Source organism: Hyperoodon ampullatus, assembly GCF_949752795.1.
Source record: "Hyperoodon ampullatus genome assembly, chromosome: 5".
Lineage (NCBI taxonomy): Eukaryota > Metazoa > Chordata > Mammalia > Artiodactyla > Ziphiidae > Hyperoodon > Hyperoodon ampullatus.
This window is the reverse complement of record NC_136918.1, coordinates 144,211,865-144,239,037: the sequence shown is the minus strand read 5'-3', so window position 1 is coordinate 144,239,037 and position 27,173 is coordinate 144,211,865. Positions and strand designations below refer to the sequence as shown.

Sequence of the window (27,173 nt, the reverse complement as noted above, 5' to 3'; positions counted from 1 at the left end):
CACTCATGAAAGAAGAAAAAAATATCAAGTTTCAGTCACAGCTCTAAGGCAGACATTACATTTTTCACAAGGATGGAAACGGAGACACCTAACGCTGGGCGTTAAGGAGGCGGGTTCGCGCGGCCCTCACAGCACCGTGGCTTGGACGACGATCTCTGGGTTCTCGATGTCCTTCTTGCTCTGGACCATCCTCAGCTCCAGCTGGGCCGGGCTGGGCTTCAGTCCTTCCCCAGCCCTGGCTGCAGAACGGGCAGAGCATTCACGATGGGAACAGAGCCAGCGGAAGTTATCCCGCATCTGTCTCGTCCTTCCCTTGCCTTTGTGGGAGCCCCCAACGCTCTGGATCACCCCTGAGTTCCCATCTCAGCAGGGAGCTCCACAACGCTGCCCCCTGCCCCAGCCCTAAAGGCCAACGCCAGGGAGATGGCGGGAGCCACAGCCCTGTTCACAATGCAGCACTGCACCCCTGCCAGCCCGTGAGGTGGTACCTTTTGCACACTTGATGGTCCGCTGCAGAACATGGTGCATGGCCGACACGGTCTTCTCACAGGCCACCTGCAGTGAGGAGAGGATACTGAGTCCCCCGCCCCCAGGCCACCTGGATGGGACTGTCCACTGACAAGGCACTGGGGACCCACAATCACATGTTCCTCCCATCACGGAGCAGTCGCTGCAAAGATCCCAGGAGAGCTGAGCAGAGAGGCCTATGTACTAAATGGACCACAGGCAACTCTGTCAATACTGCCTGGCATGCAGTAGGTGCTTAATAAGCGTTTCTGGAAGGAATCAGTTATAAAGAATCTACACGGGAAAGAGCTCCTGCCCCAGAGCTGGCCAAAGTCATTGCTTGCTGGCCTCTCAAAGTTAAAAACTCAGAGCTTCTCAGGTGCTGGGGAGGCAAGTGGACTCCCTCCCCAACACTGGGACCCGGGGCAGAACTGAATCTGGGGTAGGCTGAGGGCGACCCAGCGAGGCCTCCTCTGGGCACCAGCTGGCCGTGAAGCAGGTCCGTGCTCACCCTCCGCCCTCGAGGGAAGGGGGGTGGGGAAACCACAGCATTTCAGCGCTCGCCCCTGAGGCCGTTGGTGAGGGGAAGGGCCCCATCCCAGCCGTGCATTTCACAACATGGAACTGACTGCTGGCGGGGGTGGGGGGTGCCTGCCCCTCAGGGGAAGGACGGCTGCCCAGAGGGAGGTCAAAGGGCACGGGTGCGCCTGAGCACACGAGGGCACTGTGGACATTCACACACAAAGCGGGGGGACGGGGGACAATCCCCAGGAAGAGAGGGGTCTCCAGCAAGTCTGACTGCAGCGGCTGCGTTTTAGGACGAGCTGTTGCTGAATTTCCCTCCTGCGTGATGCTTCTAGACCCCGAGTTGCTGAGGCTACAGCTCCCCTGGCATCCTCAGCGAAGCCCTCCCTTTTCATCTGGCTCAGGACCCGCCCTGGGCCTGGGCCCAACGGACTCCAGCTCTTAACACATTCTCCCATTTGCGTCCCACTGACCTTGAGATTGTTGGGGTGCTTGTGCGTCCACGCCAACAGCATGGCGGCAAAGAGGTCCCCGGTGCCCACGAAGACTGCGTCCACCTTGCGCATCTCCATGCGGATGCGCTGTGTCACCACGGAGCCGTCGGGGGTCCCTGGGGGAAAGCGTCCGGCAGCTGGGCCCCTAGACCCTCAGCTGGCAGAGGCCCCGCGGCCCAGGAACCGGCTTGCCCCACCCTGCACAGCGTCAGGGAGCTCAGCCTGCAGGGATGCCCCAGCCCCCCAGTGGCTGCCCGTCCCAAGTGAGAAAGTGAGAGGCTGGAGCCCCAGAGGGCCACAGGGTCAGGGCAGCCTGGGGAACACCACGCAGCCTGAAGACGAGGGGCCGAAACATGCGATGCTGTGAGATGGGAGCCATGGAGGCGGGGGTAGAGCCGGAGGGGCCGTGCTCACTCACTGAGGTCGGGGTGCGTGCGTGGGCGTGAGTGTGTGTGGATGCACGTGCATCTGTGAGTGTATCTGGGTGTGTAAGTGTCCTTTTGCAGAGACACAGAGGGGGTGGTGACAGCTACACCTGGCACGGCTCTCCGGGGAAGCTGGTGTGACCCCAGCCTTCTGTGTCATTTTACACTGCGGCATCAGCATAATTAAATGACTGACACAGCAGAGCGTGAACGGTCCTCCCAGCGATGTCGGCATCAGCTCTGACGTGGGGGGGATGGGGGGCGGCAGGCCTGGGGACACCTGGTTCCCCGGGAGCCGGGCTCCGGCTGGGCTGGTCCACGTGACCCCCGAGCCCGTAAGAGGGGATGTCATCCGTGTGCTGCCAGCACGGTCAGACACCTGCGTGGTGACCGTGGGGGGAGCAGTCAGCACCCCACACTCCCCGCACCCCGATTCACAGAAACGTCTCCTGGCTCTGTTTTCAGTCGGATCTTTCTTGGAGCTGTCGGGAGTTGGGGAGACTGGCCACCTGCCGAGTCAGGCTTGATTTTCTTTCCACTGAACCCAAAGCTCGGAAGCCTCGAGGGACGCGGCAGGAAGGCGGGAGGCAGCCCGGCGCCGGGCGGGCACTTACGAGTCCTCTGGCTCCCCAGCGCGATCAAGTAGCCGCTGCCCCTCGGGGACGGCAGGTCCGAGCTGGTGATGACCACCGTGTCGGGGCCCATCGAGTGCAGCACGTCCATCACCTGCCGGACATGGGGGGCGCGTCAGCCGCTCCGTGGCTGCCCGAGACGGGGCCCTGGCGGCCCGTGCCCCGTCTCCCACGCCCCTCAGCTTCTTACAGAGTCTGCCTGGATGGGACAGAGACAGCTAACAGGGGCCACACCCTGGGCCCCGCCCCTGCCCCGCAGTGACAGCTCTGCCAGGTCACAGGCGTCCCAGTTCCCTCCAGCCTCAAGTCCAAGGGTGCATGTCTATCGGTCCCACCCTGCACCCCACCTGTGCCCGAACCCCGGAGGAAGGAGCCAACCAGCCAGGCCACCGTCTTCTCCTGCCTGGGCTCCGGGGCGGCAGGAGCCGTGCCCGGCAACCACCAAGCGATGAGCGCTTCCACGCTGTCCATCCCGGGAAACTATGCACTCCTTTATCCATTCAACAAACGTCTACCGCCCCCTCCCCAGCAGCACGCCGGGGCAAAATGCTCACTGAGGTGAACTGGGGCTCAGGAGGGGTGGAAGGTGGGGGGCCTCGTATCAGGCAGGAGGCGACGCCACCACTAACCCTCCCCTCATCGGCCCGGGGCCTGCAGGCTGGGGAGGTAACCGGCCAGAGGGTCACAGGGTAATGAGGAACAGACGTCACTTTGGGTGGCTTTTTTTTTTTAAACAGCTGTAGGTGGTCCCGTTTTCCTCGTGCAAATGCCTCAGAGAAGTGCCTGTGAACACGCCCTGTGAGCACAGGCTGTCCCCAGCCACACACACACACACGTGTGCACACACGCACACCCAAAGACCCCACACACGCGCACACACTGCATGCACGCACATACCCCCAGCACACACATGCACGTACGTGTACTCCCACACGCCACATGCACACACACAACGCGTGCACATGCCCCAAGCGCAAGCATACACACCCCCTCCACCACACGCACGCACGCACATCACATGCACACCGCCTCCCACACATGAGGCGTGCCACCAGCCCAGCACCCACCCTGCACTGGGTACCATGAGTTTCCTCTGGTTCCCAAGCTGGGCGGGTGTGTTAGAGATGGGGTCACTGTGCCCACGGCCCTGCTTCTTTCCTGCCCCAGGGTCACCTGGCTCTGAGCCCCCCCAACCGCTGTGCCAGCTCTGAGCACGGCCCTCCGAGCAGGGAAGGGGGGTCCTCCCAGCCTGCTCTCCTGCCCCAGTGAGCCCTCCGCCTACTGGGGAAACAGACACACAGCCCCACGGGCCCAGGGGTGACCGCGACTGGCCGCCGCCAGCTCTGACCCAGGGACCTGGCTCCTCCAAGTGTGTGTTTCCTGGACCGTGAAGTGAGCTTGGCCTCTGAAGAGGCCCAGACGCGGAAGGTGTGAGGCCCTGGCAGCCCCTGGTGCTCTGGGCATGCAGCGCAGGGGTGGCAGACCCCACCTGAGGCTAAATCCCAGCAGGAGACCTATGGACCCTCGGCTAGTACCAGGGAAGGTTGAAAAGAGCTTTGAAGAAATCTCGCCCAGGGCTGCGGTGTCAGCTCCTGCCTGAGAGGCCCAGCCCGCCCTTCCCGTCTGGAATCCTGCCTTGTGGACTCCAGAAATGCCCAGCCAGCCCCCAAAGATACGGGTCCATTATGTGCAAGAAATCCTCCCACTCACACACACGCACACACACACACCCCACATGCACTCTGACAGGTGCAGGCAGACACACCCCACATACACACACGGAGCCTGGGGTGATGCCCACAAGCCCGGAACACCAAGGACTGCCAGCTCCCTCCAGAGGCTGGGGCAGGAAAGGATTCTTCCTCCAGGCTTCTGACAGAGCACGGGCCAGCCGGCCATCCTGGACTTCTGGCCTCTGAACTATGAGAGCAAACCTCTGCTGCCCAGCCACCCCGTCTGCGGCACTTTGCGATGGCCCCAGACGCTCATTCAGAGACAGCTGGGACGAGCAGCGGGCGAACCCAGACCCAGCAGGCACTAAGCTGCAGGTGACCAACCAAGGGGCCGAAATGGAATTTGCAAAGTTTCCCCGGGCCTCGGGTGGCTGGCTGATGGGAAGCCAAATGCTGGCCACACAGGTGCCCGTCTCCTATGCCGGAGGGCGTGTGGCTGTCCCCTCCCACCGTGAGCAGGGCTGCCTGTCCCACGCCAGGTACGGGAAGGCCTCCTTACCGCTAAGGCTTCTTCCTGGCTGTGGATCTTTCTCCCGCTCAGCAACCTGGAAGGCAGACAAGCACAGCTCAGCCATCGCCTGTAAGAGCCCCAGGGCTACCTACGGTGCACTGGTGACCCCTCCTGCCCCACAGGGAACTGGCTGGCACCTGCCCGCCATCGCGGACCAGGCGGCCACCATGTCTGGGGACCAGTCAAGAGTCAGTTTGAAAGGGGACTCACGGGACTTCCCTGGTGGCACAGTGGGTAAGACTCCGCACTCCCAATGCAGCGGGCCTGGGTTCGATCCCTGGTCAGGGAACCATATCCCACACGGGTGCCGCAAGTAAGCCTTCGCATGCCACAACTAAGGAGCCTGCGTGCCACAACTAAGACCCAGCGTAACCAAATAAATAATAAAATAAATAAAAATAAATTTAAACAATAAAAAGGGACTCACACGTCATGGGAGCGGGTTGAAGTTCCCGATTGTGGTTATAATGTTTACACATAACAACGGGGAAGGACGGCCGTGCACGTCACAGCACACGGTGCCCCTGAGGGCAGCCAGCGTCCTTGCAAACAGCTGCAAATCTCAGTGCACTATGTTCTTGAGCCACCAACCATCAGGGACCTCCGGGTGAGCCGCCATCCCCCAGCATCGATAGGCCCGGGTTAGGGAACCCCAGGCCCCCCAAGAGTCCAGGGGCCCCATCCCTACTTTATAGGGCAGCCCCGGGGCCAGAGGGGAGGTCGCTGCTGGCCTAACAGAGCCGAATGTGATGGGGACACACCCACTGCAGCGCTCACGCCCCAAGGCCCCAGGAGCCACTCCTCAACCCCCTGGGTGCCCAGCTCTCCTGTCCATCGGGGGGGCTGGGCATCGAAGAAAGGCCCTTGGAAACATGGCGCTGGGCAGCGGAGCCGGCATGGTCCTTTTAACCTTACGCAGAGATGTGGGACGTGGGTTTCAGAGCTCCGGGGCGGTGGCCCGTGTCAGCCACGTGCACCCCTGGCTTCGCCACAGCGCCTCTGCCCCCTTCTGTCCCCAGAGGCTCTTGCTGCTCGGGAACCAGCATGACCACAGGGAGTCAGGGGGAAATGACCACCCACTGCTGCTGACAACCAGTGCCCGCCCTGGCACTCAGGTGGGCTGGCAGCTCCCTGCCCGCAGACTGGGACTCTCCAGCAGGGTCCCTGTCACTCTCCCCATGGGGATGGGGGGCGGGTCTAACTGCTCCGGCCGATTCAAATGACTTACTCAGCCTCAAACTGGTTGGGGGTGATGATGTCTGCAACTGGCACGACCTTCTCTCTGTAAACCGGAAGGAGGTCCTCGGGGACATACTGTGGGGAAAAGACAGGAACGGGCTGACGCATGAGGGGTGAGGGAGGGAGGCCGGGGCGGCTCGTGCTGTGGGGACCCCAAGGCTCCAAGGGGTCCCGAGGCAGGGCTGGGGCAGCCGGCCCCGACGATCCACCCTGACGATCCGGGTCAGGTCCCCACTAGTGGCTTTCCACTGTATCCATGTGATGACACCGCCCGCTCAACCCACATCAGCATCAGGAACCCAGGCCCACAGTCTGTTGGTGTGTGGCTGGTGGGCTGAGAGTGCCTTTTATGTTTTTAAATGGTTGGGGGGACAGTCAAAAGAAAAACAGTATTCTGTGACACGTGGAAATTAGAGGAAATTCAAAGCTCAGTGTCCACACCTGAAATTCGATTAGAAAACAGCCATGTTCGTTCTTTTGCAAATCATCTGTGGCTGCTCAAGCTGCAACAGGGATGCACGGCCCTGAAATACCTCCTCTGGGGCCCTTCGCAGAAACCTCTTCTGCCAGCCCTGGCCTCTCCTTCCCGACAAGGGACAAGGATGTGTCTCTGGACCGAGAGCAGTGTCTCGCCCAGGCCGACACTTCCAGAGTGCTGCTGTCAACAGCCCCATGGCCCGCACCCCAGCGCGGGGAAGCACTAACCATGGAGCCTTCTCCGTTCCACTTGTCTCCCATCACGGGGTCGCACACTGCGGGAGACAAAGGGCATCTTATCAGCAAACGTGGCGGCGCTGAGAAGAGCGCCCCGCATCTGACTTGTCGCTGAGTTTCACACGCGCAACTAAAACGGGAAAAGCACGGCCTCCCGTCCTCATTTATCATTTACCTCCTTACCTGGCATTTTGCGTTTTGCTGTCTGGGCCCCACCTGGGGAGTCCCTCACCCCACCCAGGGACCGGGTGGTCACACACCCCACCCTGACACTGATCACAGCCCTGTGTGGTCACCGGCCTCTCTCACCCGCCCCAGACAGAGGCCAGGTTCACTGTGAGGGCGCCTGTGAGGCTCTCGTCCCCAGAGGCCCAGCTGCTACAGAGCCCGTGTGCTGGGAGGAGCAGAACGTGAAGTTGGGGCGCCCAGAAGGAAGGAGGCTGAGCCGCCGCTCCTGGGGCTCCCAGCACCTACCGTACACGAGCCTGGAGTTCTGCTGCTTCAGCTCCTGCACGATGTCCACCACCATGGCCAGGAAGGACTTGTCTCGCGTGTAACCTTTGGGAGGGACAGAGAGCTCTCGTCACCCAACCACGGCGACAGCGCCATGAAGCCCCTCTGCCCAGAGAATGGCAGGCAGGGCCCAGACCCTGCGGCCGGGGCCAAGACAAGTGCCCCCCACAACTGTAGGCACCAGGGGACACCGGGCATTTCCCAAAAGAAACGTTAACTTTTACAGGAAAGGAAGAAGCCGTGGGTGTACGAGGAATGGTCTCCTTCCTCTTTTCCATTTTCCAGAATCAGCATGTTCACTTCTAACCACGTATATAAATAAATGCAACCATGTGGGTTTGTAAATGAAACCAACACACCAGGTGGCAGCGTGTTGCTTATCTGGGTGTTTTTGTCCCAGACCCCTTCCCAACACCCCACCTGTCCCCCGCCATGGGCATGGAAACCCCAGTATGGAGACGTGGCACAGCCAGGACCCCCAAGGTCATGCTACCTGGACGTGGCGGTCACTAGGGCCCCACTGAGTTCCCGATGGCAGGACCATCCCTCCTCGAGGGAGGCAGGGACCAGGGAGCAGCCCAGCTCAGGGGTGGTCTGGGCCTCCCCAGCCCACCCCAGGTGGGCGCCAGGCTCCGGTTCCGGAACCCCGTCCCCTGGGCCTCACCCGTGAGCACGTAGTCATACTTGTTCACGTCGTTCAGCTTCAGCCCGTCGTACAGCTCGTGGAGCTCATCTGAGTTCAGCACTTGGCCCTTCCAGTGCGAGTAGCCTGGTGGGGGGAGGGCAGAACACGCAGGCCCTGACGCGTGGGGCACACGGGCGACACGGCCCTCGGCAGGTCCCCCCCAAAAGCACATCTGGCTCCGACACGTTCTGGGGTTGTTATTACTGAGTCCGGGGTCCACCCTCCCACTCAGTGCAGCGAGGGCCCAGCTCTGCAGGCCGCCTGAGGATGCCTGTGCAGCCTGCATTGCACCAACAGACAGGACGCAGGGTGGCGAAACTTCTCCCTGTCCTCTGCGGGGCACCTGGGAGCGTCCCCATCGTGTCACGGTCCCTGGCTTTGCCAGCCTCTCCTGTGCACGTCCCCCATCCAGGCTGAGCTGCTTGAAGACTGTTATCTGCGCACCCTGGCAGGTAGGGGCTCCTCGCATCCCCACCTCCATCCAAGATGAGTTGCCACTGATCCAAGTCTCGGGCCAAATCCTGACCAAGAGCCAAATGTGAACTAGAAAGAGGCTGCGGCCCGGGTTCTTGGCCCGAAAGGCACCCGGGTGAAGCGCCCACAGGGCAGGCAGGAGGCCCTCTCGAGGTCCCTCGGGGCGGGCGCACCCCACCAGGGACACCTTGCAGTCCGCCCATGGCAAGTCCATCCTGGTAGCCCTTATGCCAAGAGGGACCACTCAAACGGATGGGTTCCTAAGCACATAAATAAAAGCCTCGGGAGGGCTGATTTCTATGACAGCAAAGTCGAGTACAGACCACGGGAAGCAGATCCCGGCCACAGCCCCAGTCCCTCCCTGCCGTCTCGGGGGCTGTCCTGCAGGTCCCGCACCGGCTGGGCTGTGGGCCTGGAGAAGGGGCCGCGGTGCCCTCTGTGCCCGCGGGGCAAGGGCTCTCCTGCCGCAGAGGGGCCAACACCCGACAACACCTGTCGGCAGTTCTCCAGGACGGCGTGGCCTGGTGGATGCCCATTCACCAGTCGGGAGGGCCAGAGGCAAGGCGGGTCCACCAAGGCGAGGTGACCCACCTCCCGCAGGGCTGTCCCCCAAGGCTCAGGTGTCTGCTAAGAGCCGGCAGCCTCTGGCTGTGTCCCCGCAGGTGCTGCTGCCACAAAACCCCACCGGCCCAGGTGGGAGGAACAACGGGCCTTCCTGCCCCTTGCTTTTCCGACATCATTCCAGACATGGTGGTTTCTTTTTCTTTTCTTTTTTTTGGCTGCGCTGCGTGGCTTGCAGGATCTCAATTCCCTGACCAGGGATTGAAACGGGGCCCTCAGCGGTGAAAGAGCCAAGTCCTAACCACTGGACGGCCAGGGAATTCCCAACACCGTGCGGTTTGACTCCGTTGCACATGTACTTCTCTTGTCCTAGGGCTGCTGTGACCAAGAACCACAGGGGCTCCCACAGTTCTGGAGGCCAGAGTCCGGGATCATGGTGTCGCAGGGCTGGTTGCTCTGAGAGCCCCACGGCCGGCTTCTCCTGCGTCCTCACGTGGTTGCCCCTCTGGGCATGTGTCTGTGTCCTAATCTCCTCCATGGGCACCGATCAGACTGGAGCAGGGGCACCCCAATGACCCCCATGTACCTTTTTTTTTTTTTTTTTTTTGCGGTACGCGGGCCTCTCACTGCTGTGGCCTCTCCCGTTGCGGAGCACAGGCTCCGGACGTGCAGGCTCAGCGGCCATGGCTCACGGGCCCAGCCGCTCCGCAGCACGTGGGATCCTCCCGGACCGGGGCATGAACCCGTGTCCCCTGCATCGGCAGGTGTACTCTCAACCACTGCGCCACCAGGGAAGCCCCCCGTGTACCTTTTAACTGCCTCTTTAAAGACTTTATCACATCTGAGGTCCTGGGAGTTAGGACTCTGACACGTGAACTGAGGGGACACAGTGCAGCCCGTGATGTGCAGTCAGCCCCCGCCAGGTCTCAAGCATGGGTCACGCCCCGCCCGGCGGGCCAGCTTCCTAACATGATGAGAAGGGTCTGGTCCACTCTTTTTACCGCCCCCCCCGCAACCCAGCCTCTCCTCTCCAAACTCAGGAGACCCTTCTGAAGCACAGGGGCACTCTGGTCCTCTGTCCAACCGCCCAATTTACAGTTGACAGATGAAAAAACAAAGTCCACAGAGGCCGAGCCGGTGACCCTGAGGGACCCAGATCCTCCCTGCACGTCTGCTGCGGGCACCTGCTCCTGCTCCCCCAGGGGGTCACCACCAGGTCTGGCAGCAGGTCACACCCCAAACCCTACGTGCCTGGAAGGCTGCCCTGCCCCACCCGCCAACCTCCAGCCCCGTCCAGTTTCTTCCAGCCGCTCGTCCAAGGGCTCGGACCTTGGGTAACAGGAAACTCTTGCTAAAGGAACAACCACAGAACACCGGCTGCTGCTTCAGGGCCCAGCGCTGCCCTGGAGCGGGGGGCGGTGGTGGGGGCATCATCATCTAATGTCTAAGCCAACTTGGCTCTTTTACTTAAAAAAAAAAAAAAAAAAAAAAAAGAGGGTAGTTAAAACAGCCAGTAAAACCTGTAAGCTCTGAGCGGGTTCACTGGGCTGACAACTTCTGGGGACATGTCCAAATGTCACTGTGCCCAGCACTCTGAACGCAAAAGCAGGAAAGGACTTTTAGCGGGAACTGTAGCCTTTTCATCCGAATCCAGTGCTGTTCCTCCTCAACTGATGACCTGTAACACCCCCTCCCTTCCAAGAACCCCACCCGGAAGAATCGGGAGAAGGGGAAGCACCCTTCTGCGTATCTGGTCGGCACTCTGCCAGCAGTTTCTGGGACCTTCTGTGCTCTGAGATTCCGTCAGGGTTCAGAGTAATTTCAAAGAAGGGATGTGGGAATGCTTCCAAGAACTGACAGGCTTTGTCCCCCTGCCAGCACTAGCTCAGGGATCCCAGGTCAGGGCACCTCTGAGGCCATGGGGGTGGGGAGCCCAGGGCCCTTGCCTGACACCGTGGGGGCTTTCCAAGGGCTGTGACCCTCACGAACCCGAGGCAGAAATCACACAGCTTTCTGTGCACAGAAATCCTTGGGGTCCCCGTGCACGAAGAGACACACACACGAGCTCCCCGAGGCTCCGGCTTTTACGAGACAGTTGGGATCTGCTCCCCTCCCAGTCCACGGTGTCACCCGGCGGCGGGGGGGCCCAGAGCAGGCACGAGGATCACCATCCTTGGTTCACGGAGGAAAGCGGGAGGCCGAGAGGTCACGTCACCCGCCAGGTCATCCAGCTCCAAAGCAGCCACGCTGATTTAAACACGCAGCCGGCAAACCCAGGCCCCCCGACCCCCGTGGGCACATGCTGCGCAGCCTCGGCCAGGACCACACCCCCGGCTCCATTTCCCATCTGTAAGGTGAGGGACCACGTCCTGAGCCCACACTCAGCTCTGCGAGGACCGCTGAGGCTGACGCCTTACCTGTGTGGTTTGAAAACTGCACAGAGTTCACTGCGTCGACCTCAAACCCCAAAACCTGCAAGACAGACAGAGATGGAGCGGGTGTAAGAGAGCTGGTGGGCTTCCACGCACCCACGGCAGGTGCCTGCCACAGCCTGGGGCTGGCTGGAGCATCCCCGACGTGGAGGACGGGGTTGGGGGGGTCTCCCCAGGTCAGTCTCAGCACCCACACTTCCGGTGATGTGCGTGGAGGTGACGGGAAACATATCGGGGAGCAGCCACCCCTGAAGGGCCGGGGCTCAGAGGCCACTGCCTGCCCGCTGGAACCCAGCACATCCCTTCTGGAAATGCCACCAAATGGAAGTGCTCACAGAGACCAGCAAGGCATCCATCTGTTGGGACACAAAGAGGGCAGTGAGGCCGTCTGTGTTCCGGCCCCCGGCCCAATGCGGGAGGGCAAGGCCAAGGGCTCCCAGTCCCTCCCTGGGAGCCTGGCTTATAGCCCCTGCATCGTCACGTGCCAGCTGGGGAGAAAGAAGGCACCCAGCCCGGAGCCAAAGGTCCTGAACGATCGCGGCCACAGACCCGCTCCCGGACAAGGGAGGGGCCCCACCCCACAGGGCCAGCCTCACGCGGTCCCGGCTCAGGTCACCTGGCCGCCGGGGCTCGGCCCCTCACCTGGGCCACCAGCCTCTCCAGAGGCGCCGGGGGCGGAGCGGTTAAGGGAGGGGAGGGGTGGCGCTCTGGTGCCGGGAGAGCCCGACCACGAGGTCTAGAAAGTTCACTTCCAGCAGGCAGAGCAGGTGACTGGAGAAAAGGGAAAGCCAGCACGGAGCTGCAGTCAGGTTTACGAAGTAGAAGCCCCCCTTCTTAGAGAAGGGGACAAGAGGCTGTGTCTAAAACGGCCGGACGTCTCCACAAGTCTGACAGCGCGCGCTCGTGACACGGGAAGTGCCATAGTGGTTTTTCCTTGTGCGTATCTCTACTTTCCTATTTTTCTGCATTGAATCGGTCTCGGTTCCTTCGGGTGAACTGAGGTACAGGACACCGCAGATCCCTCGGGGGGAAGAAGTCACATTCCCTGTGGGGCCCCTCGGCCCTCAGAGGTGGTGGGCATCAGGGCCCAGGACCCCCGCCAGGCCCCATCGGCCTCTTCCAGGCTGGCCTCACCGCCATCGCCGTGGGCAGACCCGGGACAAGGGCCCCGCGGTGTGGTCCCCTCCCTGTCTCTCAGAGCATCCACTGCATCGCTCCACACGGCCGGCCACCCCAGCTGCCCAAGGAACGCAGCCAGCACGGCACCAAGACCCCTGTGCAGGGCCCTGTGCTCAGGGTACAGCCGGGAGGCACCACCCACCCGGGCGAGGCCAGACACACAGGAGTCCACCCAGCGTGAGGGGCGCCCGGGGCCCGGCCGCGTCCTGCGGCACCAGGCGGCCACCCCCGAGGGTCAGAGCACAGGTGACCAACTCAGGCCTTCGTTCGTGTCCCCCCACCCCCGGGAGGCAAGGGGCTCATGCGTGGACTCTGACCACGGCCGCCCTCCCACACTCAGTCCAAACAAGCTCAGGGCCAGCCTGCCTCTGGAGCCGCCACCCGTGGGCGCCACCGCTGGGGGAGGGTCTTCCCACCCAGGGGTTCTGGGGAGGGGGCTGAGCTGAAGACCACCTCATCCACCAGGCGGCGGCCCGGGCACCTCTGCCTCCTGGTGCGTCTGCTCCCGGCCCTGCCCGCGACCCCGGGCCACCAGCGCGGCCTCTCGGAACCTTCCAGGCGACCCACCACTTCCCACCCCCGCCGGCCCCCTCCCCGCCTCGCACACGGTGCCCCAGGGGCTGGCGCTGAGCCACCCTGGCACCTGCCCGGAAGGGTCCCTCCTCCTCGTCTCCTGGACTCGCCCCTCCCACCCCTACGGCGCTCCTGCCCTCCCCCCCCAGGGAGGCTGTGACCCTGTTCTTTGGGACCCGTGGCACAGAGCAGGGCCTGATGAGTATTCGCTCATCTGACACACGCGTCGGTCTCACGCGCGCCCCGCTCGACACCCCGGCCCTGGTGCCCAGTCCCCTCCGTCCTCTCCCCGCCCCCAGCCGGGTCCCAGCTGGGAAGTTCACTTCCACACGGGCCACCAGAGACCCCACCAAAGGAGCCACACAAGCCCGGGAAGCCGGCAGCCACCGGGGGAAGCAGGAGACAGTGCCCTGTGGGGTGGGAAGTGGGGCCGGCCCCTGAGCTCAACCACTGGGCTCCCTGCCGCAGGCGGAGATGCCGCCCACGGGGGACTCCCAGCGATCCGTGGCCCCTGACCTTCGGGCCCTCTCCCTCCTGGAAACCACAAAAGTGAGAACGAGGGACCCTGTTATAACTGATCCTCAAGGACAGAGAAAGGGAGGACACACAGCAGGTGAGCAGTTCCACCAACTCTGGAAACAGACACCGCGCAGCCCAGGTAACCGAGAATCTCAGCGCCTGCGGAGGGGCCGCAGGTGAGAGTGGGGCCCCCACCCGCAGAACCTCCTGGACAGACGGAGGTCGGGGAGAGAGCGTGGAAACCCCGGGCCGCGGCCGCCCCAGGGGCCCCACTGTCGGCCACTCTGCCCTGGCTGTGCATGCCTTCCTGTGCACCAGTAACTTCCCAAACCCTCCCCACCTCTTCACCTGAACAACACCAACCAGCCTTCAGGTCTCACCTCAATATCGCAAACAGGCAAAGCTCCCTGGCCACCAGGAGAGCGTCTCTCCGGGCGGTGAGGGTAGTGACTCGGGGGGCCCTGGGTGCAGACGAGGACCACACCCCAGCTCTCCACGGGGGCGGTGGTGACCCAGGCACGCTCCCTTTGTGAACACGTGGAGCTACACGCTTATGACGTGTATGTCAACGTCTTTCTAAAAATTTCAAGCCAGTATTATGAGGACTTCAAGTAATAAAGCAAAAATCCACAGTCTTCTTAAACTAGAAACTTAAAATTGGCACTTTGCAACTTTACTTGCCAGATTTCATGGCCTCCTAGACAGAGCTCGCAGTATTCCAGGCCCCTAAATTCTAATCGACTTCAAAGAAACAAGATTTGAAGCGACAATGACACACATCCTGAAAATCCTGTCAAAATATCCTGCTCCACTGCTGCTGGATGCATAGATAATTAATCCTTTAGAGCAGGCACATTCGAAGCCACTGTTCTCTGCTTCTAAATGATAGCGCTAAGCCCCTGGGCTGGCATCTCCATTTCACCTACCAGCAGCTTATGAATTGGCATCACAGGCTAGTGTGAGGGCAGGGCCGGGGGACGCAGCAGGAAGACAGGGCACAGGGCCAGGCTCCAACATGGGAGCCCCTGGACCCCAGAAAATGGAGGTGCCTGTTGTTAAAACCTAGTCTTCAGCTCAACACCCCCCCACCTTTTGCGCTCAGCTCTGGGATCTGGGACTGCGACCCCGGACATCACATCCCTGCTCAGCCAGGGGCTCCCGACTGAGCACTGAGGGGAAGAGACGGGGAGACGGGGAGGGTCCCGCCTCTGCTGGTCACTCTACCCCAGCACCGCTCTTCACCTGCAGAAGGGGGGCCCCCAGAAGCAGCTGTGGTCTTTCCATTGCTCCCAGCACCCGCCCTACACAGCCCTACACATCCCCCACCCCTCAGCTTTAAGTCCCAACCGTAGACAGACAGGGTGGGGGGGTCCCAGGAGGAAGAGGACCAGGCATGGCTTTCTTGACACAAGAGAAGCCACTTCAGGTCTAAGCTATGTTGTGACCTAAGCCTGGTCACAGTGCTTGCCCCTGAACAGTTCTCAGCAATGAACAATCTTAAGGGAACAAAAGAATGCAGGAACAAGCCGTTATTAAGCAAGAGAAGTGACAACAGCAAAGGAAATCCATCAGCTGTCAAGACTCCCAGTTCTGTTTCCCCCGGCTCACCCCTGGCTCACCCTTGCACAACCCCATCGAGTGTGGGTGGAAGCTCCAGGAGAGTCCAGTCTACTTACACTCACCCTTTAGGAGCAGAATTCTCTTCTCCCAAGACAAAAGAAATAGAAGCAAAAATAAACACATGGGCTGTAATCAAACTTAAATGCCTTTGCACAGCAACGGAAACCATCAACAAACCAAAAAGACAACCTACAGCAATGGGAAAAAACATTTGCAAACGATGTGACCAACAAGGGCTTAACTTCCAAAACACACAAACAGCTCACACAGCTCAATAGCAAAAAAAAAAAAAAAAAACAAAAAACCAAACAAGCCAAACAAAAAAGGAGCAGGAGACCTAAATAGCCATTTCTCCAAAGAAAACATACAAACGGCCAACAAGCACAGGAAAACATGCTCAACATCGCAAATTATTAGAGAAATGAAAATCAAAAGTACAACGAGGTACCACCTCATATGGGTCAGAATGGCCATCATTAAAAAGTCTACAAATGGGCTTCCCTGGTGGCGCAGTGGTTGAGAGTCCGCCTGCCGATGCAGGGGACGCGGGTTCGTGCCTCCGTCCAGGAAGATCCCACATGCCGCGGAGTGGCTGGGCCTGTGAGCCATGGCCGCCGAGCCTGTGCGTCCAGAGCCTGTGCTCCACAACGGGAGAGGCCACAACAGTGAGAGGCCCGTGTACCGCAAAAAAAAAAAAAAAAGTCTACAAATAACAAATGCTGGAGAGGGTGTGGAGAAAAGGGAACCCTCCTACACTGTTGGTGGGAATGTATATTGGTGCAGTATCTATGGAGAACAGTATGAAGGGTCCTTAAAGAACTAAAAATAGAGTTGCCATATGATCCAGCAATTCCAGTCCTGGGTATAAAGCCAGAAAAGACGAAAACTCTAATCCAAAAAGATACATGCACCCCCATGTTTACAGCGGCACTATTTACAATAGCCAAGATACGGAAGTATGAAATAAAATTCATATTTTATGGCAAGACAAGAAAAATTTAAACATAAAAAAAATGTTCTCTGCCCTTTGGCTTCCTCTCTCCCCCCACTTTGCATCATATACCTGCATCTACAAACCTCCCCGTCGGCAGAAATACCTGCTCAACCATAAAGAGCAACATTCTCCCAGCATCTACCAGACAATTCCTTAAAGATAACATTCCTTCTTGATCTTGTAAGGGGTCACATGGGTTATGTGAACTGTCAATAATATGACATTTGATGCCCAGCTGTCTCCAAAAATTTATGTAACTGTACCTTGACTTCTAACAGCCCTAACAGTCCTCAGAGCTTTCTGAGATGCTCTTCCTGGGTTATAATCCTCAAATTTGGCTTGAATAAAATTTTCCATTTCTTTCTTAGATTGACGGATTAATTTTTCATCAACAGAAGCAACCTAAGTGTCCATCAGGAGACGACTGGTTTAAGAAGATGTGATGTGTGTATATATATTCATTCACTCATTCATTCTTTTACTTAACTCAGATTTATTAGGAGCCTACCCAGTTCTGGGCACTTTTCTAGGTCTTGTGAAATAGAGTTGAACAAAGTTAAGTTTTTTGTTCTCTTAGAGCTTATTTATACACACACACACACACACAGGAATATTACTCAGACATAAAAAAGAATGAAATGCTGCCATTTGCAGCAATGGGGATGGCTCTAGAGATTATCATACTAAGTGAAGTCAGACAGAGAAAGACAAATATTAGACAATATCACATATATGTGGATACTAAAAAATAATACAAAACCAGAAATAGACTCACGGACACAGGAAACAAATGTATGGTTAGAGAAGGGGAAAGGAAGGCAGGGAAGGGATAAATTAGGAATATGGGAACACGTCACTACATATAAAACAGATAAACCACAAGGATTTACTGTATAACACAGGTAATTGTATCCAGTATCTTGTAATAGACTATAATGGAAAATAATCCGAAAGAATATATATGTATAACCGAGTCACTGTGCTGTACACCTGAAACAAACACAGTATCGTAAATCAACTATGCTTCAATTAAAAAAAAGCAAAGCAGAGTTCTCTGGTTGTGGGGGAGAGGAGGTCAGCGTGCTCTGAACGGGAAGACACTGTGCTGGCCCTGAACTCAGAGGCCCCTTGAGGAGCGATGCAACTGTGCAGCCATAATGCTGACGCTGATGTCAATTATATGTACATCAGCAGGTTGGGTAACTATCCCAGCACACGCTCCTCCACTAGTTACCGCATTTCACGGCAAGGCTCACGCGCTGCTGCGGCCGCATCCTAGGCTCTGGAACCAACAAGCCTGTCTTCCCACTCAGCCTGGCAGCTGGTGGTCAGCCAGTGGAATTACTCACACCAGGGAAACTGGCCCTGCCCCACCCCTGCCATTTTCACCATTTACCAGCAACAAGACTCATTTTAAGAAAAGAGAGGAAGGACTGACTAGCTCAGCGCGGAGGGGGGGGGAGGGGAGAGGAAGTGAGGCCTCAGGCGATAAGGAGAGACACCCCTCTGGCCTCTCCCCTCCCCGCTTCCCCCCCTCCGGTGTATGCCCCTCTCCTCCACCGTCCCCAGCCGGGCGCCAGCCAGGGGCAGATGCTCCTGGAATTCTCTGTGGAGACGGCCCAAGAGGGCCTGTTTCAAGTCCTCACTCCCATCCCGGGAGCCTCTGTGCCGCCATATTCCCCTGGTCCCGGGGCCCCAGATGCACCTCACTGACCCCCAACCTTCGAGGGCTGCCGTGGGGTGAAGCCCAGACCCCAGGATGCACGTCCCACCGCCTGTGAATTCCACGCCGCCCTCTGAAGCCCCCAAAGCTCTGTCGCCTCTGGCCTCTGTGAGCTCCCCTCCTCAGTGTAGGAAAAGGTCTCCTGGCCCCAAGCCCCTGCTGGAAACCTTGCCTTCTCTGCCTCTGCTGGAGCACCTGGACTTGCGGGGATTTTAGGAGTCTGAGGTCCCCGCCAACTGTGGCCCGTGGACCTTGGGATGCAGGCCGGGTGGGGGCCAAAGCCGGGCCTCAGGCTCCCAGAGCAGAAAGAACTAGAGCCTCAGCCGAGAAGCACCATACCCAGCCGGCCTGCTGCCCACTGGGCTCGTGCCAAGTCCGCACGCGACCACGTGAGCACAGCTAACGCCGGGGACGCGGTCTCAGACCCAGGAGGTCCACCGAGATGCACAGGCAAAACCGAGGCACTGGGGCGAGGTCCCGGCGTCAGGTGGTCAGGCGCTGCTCCGCAACCGCACGCTCCAGCTTCCCACCCCTCCCCCGGGGCAGGGGAGACCCCAACAACTGACGCGCAGGCGCACCTGGGGACAGTGGTGGGAGGGTGGCGAGATGCGCAGGAGGCGTCTGGCCACAAAGAGCAGGGACGCCAAAGACGCCGTCCACACAGGCCCCCGCCTCTGGCCCCACGCAGACCCCTGTCCACCTCTGCGGGCAGAGCATCCCTCCCCGAGGGCAGCTACACGTGCTGGGGGGCTGGGAGCCATGCTCTGATCCCGCGGCCTGGGGTGGGGTATGTGCTCCTGGCTGCCCGCCTGGCTGCTGCGTCATCAACCCACTGCTGACAGCCAGGCAGACACAGTGAGACCCGGTCGTTAACTCAGCAGAGCACGCAGACGGCAGGAGCGGGGAAGCTCAGACCACGCTGGCTCCTCCAGGGTCAGCGCTGGGCCGCGAGAGGGGTCACTTCACCATCTTCAGAAACCCTCACTGTGGCTTGTTTTGCAAGACCTTTAGTCACTCTCCTAGGAAATCAGCTTTAGGAAAGACGGGACACAAGAAAGCCCCACGCCTGTGATGGGCCTGGGTGCCTGGCGTCCCTCACTCCACCCATCCCTGGTCAGCCCTGCCACTCAGCTCAACCCCCAACCTCTAGTCTCCGATGGGAACTCCTACTGGTAACAGCCCTGTGTCCCCAGAAGCAGCCTGAAGTCCCAAGGCCACCTGCGGCCCACGGGCACTCTCCCCTCAGCATCACAGCCCCGGCTCCCAGGCCCCGCACACTAGCCCGTCATGTTCAGCTGGGCTGCACTGCAAAGCCCTAAATAAAAGAAGGGGTTTCGCCCCAAGCTCCCAGCGGCACTGGCATCAGACGGGGGACAGGAAAGCAGCTCTGGGTCAGCAGGGGAGGGAGAAGCTGCCCCTCCGCGGCTGACCGTGCGATTCTAGCCCAAGGCCCGTGGCCGGACACCTCCTTCCCTTCTTGAGAAACTCCATTTGTTCTACTCCTCGGCGTCACTCTTCCGGATCACTCTGTGATCTTATTTCAAAAGCTCCGAGTGGCTGAGCACCAGGGGACATCCAAGCCCCTGAGCCCCACAGCCAACAGTCCCTGCTGTGTGCAGTCCCGGAAGCCACCTGCTGGCAGATGCTCCCGCCCCTTCCAGAGAGGTCCCTGTGAGGGGCGGTCACTGCAGCACAAGGCAGGGTGCCACAAAGAGTACAGCAATGCCGCACAACACCACTGCACAGGTGTCCACACGTAAACACCCACACCTGAGCATGCACACGTATATGCTCACGCACATGCACACACCCACACACACCACAGACAATTAAGTTCTTGCTTTTCTGCATGACAGGCAGAGAAGAATAATAGAAATCTCAGTCCCAAACTAAGAGAGTTAGAAAATCAAGATATTAAGCAATTCTGGACCTTCTTGGGAAAATAAAAGGTCGGAGAAATAATGAAGCAACACCCAAGTTCCAGGATTGGGACAAACGGTGGATGCGATGGGGGACTTCCGGAGGCCAGAGGGAAGCAAGCAGATCCACGTGGCCTGCAGAGCACAGAACGTCCCAGAGGGCGGTCACAGGGTTCCAGCCCCAGTGCGTCCCCCCCAGAAAGTGCTGGGTGGCCTGAGCAGGGCCAGAGGGAGGTGTGCTTTTGGGTGTCGGCTCCCTTGCACTGTTTGCCAATGCATGTGTCACCGTGAAAAATGCGAAGGCAAAAACTATGTCTTTTAAAGGGCAGGTGACATTCTTCCAGTATCTTCCAAATGCAGGTCTGCTGCAAAGGTCATTTTTATCCCAGGAATTCTAAGGAAAAAATGTAAAGATTTTCCAAAGGACCAGGTATTTTGACCACGAATCAAGACACCTCCTGAAGAAGACCACCTTGTGGCTCAGAGGGTTCTTCAGTGTGAGAGGCTGGAAATAAACTCCTTACGGTCTGAAGCGCCTCCTTGGGACCCAATCACAAGCCTCTAGGAGACGCTGGGTGAGTCGTCCACACGTGCACATGTGCTTCTAACACCCCAGGACCGTCCACCTCTGCTCAGCTCCTGTGGCCATGTCACTAGGCAAAGGGAAGGGCCTGTATCCAGGTTTCCAGGCCAGGGGCCTCTCAGCACACCCTCTGCCACCAGCCTGCCTCTTCCTGCGGGGTTTCTGAGCCTGGCAATCAGGCCTGGCTTTGGGGTCCCTGTACAAAGAAACAGAGTCTCCACCCAGCCCTCTTAGATGTCTCAGTTCTGCTTCTGTACCGACGGGCCAGGAAACTCAGAGAATGAAGTGGATTTCTGCAGGCCCCAAACTGAGATGTCCCCCTAAACCATCTTCCGGGGCCACCTGTGGTCTTGCCTTCCCATCTTGGCGATGTGGTGTTTAAATGGGTTCTGAGTTAAGGTCCCAAGTCAGAATCTCAAGGCCACAGAATTCCATAATTTAATGTCCCTGCCCCCAGCCTGGTGACCCCTACCACAGAGGTCACACATGCCTAAAGCAGCAGCGCCAAACTCCAGACACAGCCTCAGAAGGAGGGGCGCACCACAGAGCCGGCCCGAAGCCAGCTACCTAGCCGGCTGGACACCTTCAGACGGGCTTGTCCGCCCAGCAGAGCGGCTGCTGGCAGGAAGAGCACCTGGCCGCCAGGCTGGGAGGGAGACACAGGAGCCGCAGCTGAACAGGCAGCCTGACGCCCGCCGGTGCCACCCTTCCCAAAAAGGACAGCTTTTGGATGTTGTGTCAACTTCTGGGCCTTCAATTAAACCTCCAATTTGTGCCACTTTTAAAGTTCTCCGAACAGGCTGCTTCTAACCTACAGTGGATTGAACTGTGGCCCTTAAAATACATGTTGGTTGGGGACTCACGCACGTACCAATTGGAAATACGGTCCTTTAAGACATAATCAAGTTAAACATCTCGAGATAAGATCACCCTGGATTATCTGGGTGGACCCAGATACACCCAATGACAGAGGTCCTTATAAGAGACACACAGGAGGGGGACATGTGACAGGAGGCAGGGATTGGAGTGATGCTGCCACAAGCCAAGGAGTGCCCGGAGCCCCCAGAAGCTGCAGGAAGCAGGAAGGACCCTCCCCTCCAGCCTCTGCAGGGGATGCAGTCCCGCCAACATCTTGATTTCAGACTTCTGGTCCCTAGAGCTGCGGGAGAATAAATCTGTGGTTTTAAGCCCCCAGTCTGTGGCACTTTGTTGCGGCCGCCCCGGAAACGCATGCATAAGCCTAAGCTTCGTGTACCTGCTGGATTTCCACCAAAATGGGAAGCAACAGGGCAGAAGAGGGTCTGTGCGGCTGCAAAAACAAGGGAGCACACACACACACACAACACACACAACACACACACACACACAAACGCGAGGGGGCTCCGAAGAACCATTCTACCTCCAGGAGGAAACAAGCCCCCCAGCGTCTGGGGCAGCAGGAGGCCTCACTGGGCCCATCACTCCTTCCCTTTCCTTTCCCCAGAACCAAGGCCTCAGCAGCGGGAGGTCCCTGGCCCTGCGCAGGGAGGGCGCCCCAGATGCATCACATGGGCTGACACCCTTGACTCAGCAGCGCCCTCTCCAGGGACGGGGGCGCGAAGACCACGAGCCCGCTCTCGCTTTCCTTGCTCACTGCAAACGCGGATCATCTTGCCCACGGCTCTACCTGCTGTGTCGCTGGTCACAGCGCCATGCTCCCCTAGGCCCCTAAGGTGGACTCTGGACTCGAGGCCAGAAACAGATCCACAACCAGGGTCAAGGTTCTGGTCCTTTCTCTTCTGTATAATGTTTTCCCCGGCCCAGGGAAGGCAGCTGCTCGCGGGCTGCCCACCAGTGCGCTGTGGGGACCCGGCAAAAAGCAGTTCTGGAACCAGAACCCTGAAGCCCAGGCTCGCAGGCATCTAGCCAGGACAACTCTGGGCCACGTCCACCTGGGAGTGGGGAGTGGGGGTCCCCCTGGTTCGGCCCCCGCTGCGCCCCACCGCGGCAGAGCTACACCCGGGCAGTGTCCTGGGAGCCTGGCACCATCTGATTGCCAAGAGGACTGTTCTCGCTGTGCAGATGAGGCTCAGAAAGTCTCAGGAGGCATTGACGGTCCCCGAGTCGGATCTCCAACACCAGGGGCACACGGTAGCCCCCAGGCGGCCTCTCCACCCCCCCCCCCAAGTGCATCTTCCCATGTCCCCACGTCTGTGGGGCCCAGCCAGACCCCACCTTCTCCTGCCATTTCCAAGTTCTCGTCCCACACTCAGCTCTGTGGATAACCACGCCTTTGGAGTCTCCAGCTGTATTCAGAATATATTCCCCACTCAGCACAGCTCTGGGAGTTAAGGGATGGCTGGCTGGAATCGTGCAGGGAGAGGCCACTTCCAGGCTCCACCCCCCACCCCCAGCCCATCCTGGGCTAAGGCTGCTGGGTGCAAGCCGGGTCTGCGGGGCCAGAGCCACCCATCTCCCTGCCTGTCCCTGATCCAGCAGTGCTCACACATGGGGAGGGGAGCAAAATGCCTGCATGGGACCCCATGGAGCATCCTGCAGTACTTACAAGAGCTCCGCAGCCTGGGCCCAAGCAAGAGGAAGACCCATGAGAAATCCGGACTCCAGACAAGGAAGCGCTAAGTGGTTAGCAAGCTAAGGAATCTCTGGAAATTGTTCTTTTTATGGGCTGAACTGTGTGCCCCAAGCTGGACCTCAAACAGGGACCGTGTTAGTGCTCAAGCCGCAAAATAAAGTTTACTGTCTCACAAATCTAGAGGCTGGAAGTCCACTGGAGCATGTTTTGAGGGCCACCCTCTCTGCCTTTCTCCCTCTCCTCAGCTCTTTCCGTCCTCCAAGACTACATCTTATTTCTGTAATTAGGAGGAGGAGGTAATGAGGGCAAAGGACATGCTTAAGGAACCCTAAACCACATCCAGTCCTGAGGGGGGTCCTGGCCTCCTCGAGATGTCCCAGGCACGCTTGCTGCCAACAGCCCTACCACCTTCCTGTCCGGTCTTTCTGCACAGTGAGGGGTACGAAAAGCACCCTCGGGCGCTGGGGCCACCTCATTCAGCAGCCAGCACCTCCCAGGCATCTCCCAGAGATGTTCACCCTCCCCGTGTTCCCTGGCCCAAAAATGACGTGAGGCAGGCGACGTGTCCATTCTACAGATGAGGCAACTGAGCACCAGAGGGCTCAAGGCGGAAGGTAGCTTCTTCAAGGTCACGGGCTAAAGAACTGCCCCTCTTCCTGGGCCTCATAAGCCTCCAGGGGAGTGTGAACAAAGAAAAACAAAGAGCCTGGCTCACTTCTGGTTCAACTGCTACAAGCCTAAGTCTAACCCACTTCAGTCACCCACCTGAAGAATTCAGGATAAAAAAAAACCTGGGAGGCACTCTGTGCTTTAGGTAAACAGGCCCTAAGATAGTTAGATGCCTATCTCAGAAAGAATTTCAATGATGCCAAATTCCTGCATCTACCTATACTTAGAAAAGCACTAAAATCATTAACTTAAGATATCTGTTCTTCCTCATTAGCAGTAACCTTCTACCAAAATGTATGCTTGACTGCATGTATTTCCCAGCTAAAAAAACATCACATATAAACTGGTTTCTCCCCAACCTCTTCAGAGCGGTGCCCTGAGGCTGTCTCCCGGGCTACGGTCCTCAGTAAGTGTGTGTGTGGGGGGACACGACCTTAAACTCACAAGCCTCATGGTGTGTGTTTTTCTTTAAGTAGAAGGAAGTCCAGGGATGGATTAAATCAGAGGCAGAGGTGTCACCCCCACCCCAGGGATGACAACCCCCGACCTATGTCCCTCAGGCCCACAGGCAAAGATGCTGGATGCTGGGCGCCGGGGAGACCCCAGGTAAGAACCGGGGTTCAGTCCTTAAGAGGCACTTCCCCAAGTGGGTGGTCCGGGGGAGCACCCCGTCAAGTAACCGGAAAAGGACATTTTGGTGTGGAAGTTGAGGCTAAGTGCTGGGAAATTCAGGAACAAGGTGAGCAGAGGAAGAGTTTGCCCCGGGGAAAAAGAAAGAACGAGTGACCGCAGGCAGGCGGGGAGGAGGGAGCGGCAGAGGCTCAGTGACGCCAGCGCACCTGTGCACACCTCCGGGAAGGGCGGCTCTCCAGGCTCCCTCTCAGTGGGGGGCGCTGCCACCGGTATCTGCCAGGGAACTGCCTGGTTTCACCTTCCCATCTGCCCCTGCTTCAGGGATCCTGCACTTTCCCCCCAGCATCGTCCCACCGCACTGGTCCTGCCCAAGCAATCAGTGACCAAGAAGCGCTGGGGCCTCCGGACAGGTGCAAGCGCGCACCCTGACTGCCCCCGCGGTCTGCAGCCCCACTGGTCAGGACGGGGCGGCCAAGGACCTCACATGATCTCCACAGGTGCTCACAAATCAGTGGCGGCTGGGCAGGTCCCTTGGACTTGAACCCCTGTACCTTTCCACCTTCAGTCTTCATTCCACTGCTTCCTCCTCGGGCGACCGGCCTGCTAGCCTCAGGTCGGCCCTCAGTCTCTACTGGGGTGGTTCCAACCCTCCCCAGGGTCCCTCCAGCCAGCCGGCAGCCCACAGGCCATTGTGAGTGGGTGGCCCTTCACGTCCTTGAGGGCCCAGAACAGGGACCTGGAACACACAGCAGGGGCCCGACACCGGCTCCTTACTCAGGGATGGGGCCCAGGGACAATGGACCAAAGGTGAGTGGTCCAAGAGAGCCACCACCTTGCCCGGACGCCCAGCCTCCTCCTGAGCCCAGAGGGCAAGGAAGTGCCAGGGGCCCCAATGCTGACACCCCAGCATGACACCCCACTGCACCCAGGCCTCCCCCTGCCCCTCCAAGGGCCGCCCAACCGTAACCTCGGGGCTGCGACAGGAAGCAGCAGGTGCCAGCTGATGAGCCAGAGACGGTGAGCCCCTGACCGAGGACAGGCGGGGGAGGCGGGAGGAAGCCCGCGGGCACCCCAGTAAGGAAAGGCTGACACATGTAACAAGCGGCTTCTAAAGCCAGACCCTGCACGGGCTCGAACTGGCCGCTGGGCTCTTCTTCTCCAGAGCCAACACCGACAGGCAGGCCTTCTCCGCCCCATCCCCTGCCCGGGACCACCTCCCCGGAACGGCCACTCGCAGGATGAAGCCCACCCTTGCCGCCCGGGGCCTCACTGCGGGGTTCCTCCTCCTCCTCCCTGCCAGCATCCTGACCCACAGGGGGCGGGGACGGAATGGGGAGCCCACCAGGTGAGCAGCGCCTACACCTGCCTACCCAGCGCCCTCCTTCGCAGGGTCTCCGGCCGCGACGCCGCATTTTCTCGTCCCCAGGGTCGGGCCGGTGGGTGCGCACCGCTCGCGCCGGGGGCTTCATTCTAACCAAGGGCCCGCATCCCCGCCCCATCCCACCCGCAAGGGTCCAAGTGCTGCCCCGAGCCCCGCCCCCGCAAAGCGCCTGCCTCCCCCGCCCGCGTTGGGCACCCCGCGCTCCAGACCCTTGGGGCTGCCCGGCCAAGGTCACGCGGCCCGGCTGCGGCCACCCCTTCGCGGGCCCGCACGGCCGGGCGCGGGGACACCGCCGGGTTACGTAAGCGTACCTGCAGGGGGAACGTGGCCGCCCGGTTGCCCACGTAGCCGCGGACGACGTGGCTCTGAATGGAGAGCACCCGGCACTCCTCCTCCATGCCGGGCCTGCCGCGGCGGCGCGGGGCCGGGCGGGGTCAGCGTCTCCGCCGCGCGCTGGGGCTGCGCTCCGCTCGGCTCCGGCCACGCTCCGGCTCCGCTCCGCTACCGCCCCGCTCGGCGCAGGCGCTCCGCTCGGGCGACAGGCCGCCTCCCTCTGACCTCAGCGCGGCTGGGAACCCGCGGGTCCGGCGCTGCGCGGGGGCGGGCAGGGGGCGGGGCCGGGGTGGGGCATCCGTGCGGGGCCCGCCCCCCCCACCGCCCCTCCCGGGGGACAGGGAAAATGCAGACCGCACCCCCGGCCCGGGCGACCCAGCCACGTCACTCAGCGCTCCTGGCACGTGGGCGGCCACCCTCCAAAACCCGGCGTGCACTTTCAGTTTTACCCCGTAGGGCACTGCAGCGCCGTCCGGCCTTCATCCTTCGGTTCCTCGGGCCATTCATTCACTCCACTGAGGTCCGCCCCCTGGCCCTGCGCCACGCCTCTAACCCACACTTCCCGGCGCCGCTGAGCTACGCGGCGGTCAGACAAGGACTCCCACGGAGGAAACGCACTGGTGCGGCGCCCCGAGAGTGGGCGCGGGCAGGGGTGCCAGCAGAGGGGCGGCCGGGCTGGGAGTTACCGGGAGAGCCCTCCCTAGGGCCCCGTGGCGCGCAGTGCCGGGTCCCCACTCCCGGGCCTGCGGGTCCTGGAACCCCCGCGCGGTCCATGGCCCCTGTGGCCACCGCGCGGACCAGCGCTAGGACGCACGAGCCCCGCGACCTCCCCGCAGGACCAAGGATCCAGGCCCACCTTGTCCATGGGGGCGCCCCCGCCTAGGGCACGCAGACCTGATCCACGCGGAGTTACCCGGCTAGCGGGGACCCAAACTACCCCACAGAGGCCTGGGGGGCGGACACCTCCACGGTGCCATGAGACCCTTGGGGACCCCCAGGCGCCCAGTTCCCCAACCCCTGACACGTGGCT

The 27,173-nt window shown here is 60.0% G+C and overlaps 1 protein-coding gene across 1 annotated transcript; it reads right to left on the bottom strand.

Moving 5' to 3' along the window:
- PDXK (pyridoxal kinase) lies at positions 1–26,208 on the bottom strand (the record flags this gene model as incomplete). The annotated part of the gene is made up of 11 exons (XM_079705341.1): positions 1–239; positions 489–555; positions 1,506–1,642; positions 2,566–2,677; positions 4,816–4,861; positions 6,056–6,141; positions 6,772–6,818; positions 7,255–7,338; positions 7,958–8,062; positions 11,431–11,485; positions 26,122–26,208. 11 exons carry the CDS (start codon positions 26,206–26,208, stop codon positions 127–129), a joined length of 939 nt encoding a protein of 312 aa, XP_079561467.1. The 3' UTR covers positions 1–126.
- Positions 26,209–27,173: the final 965 nt, after the last annotated feature.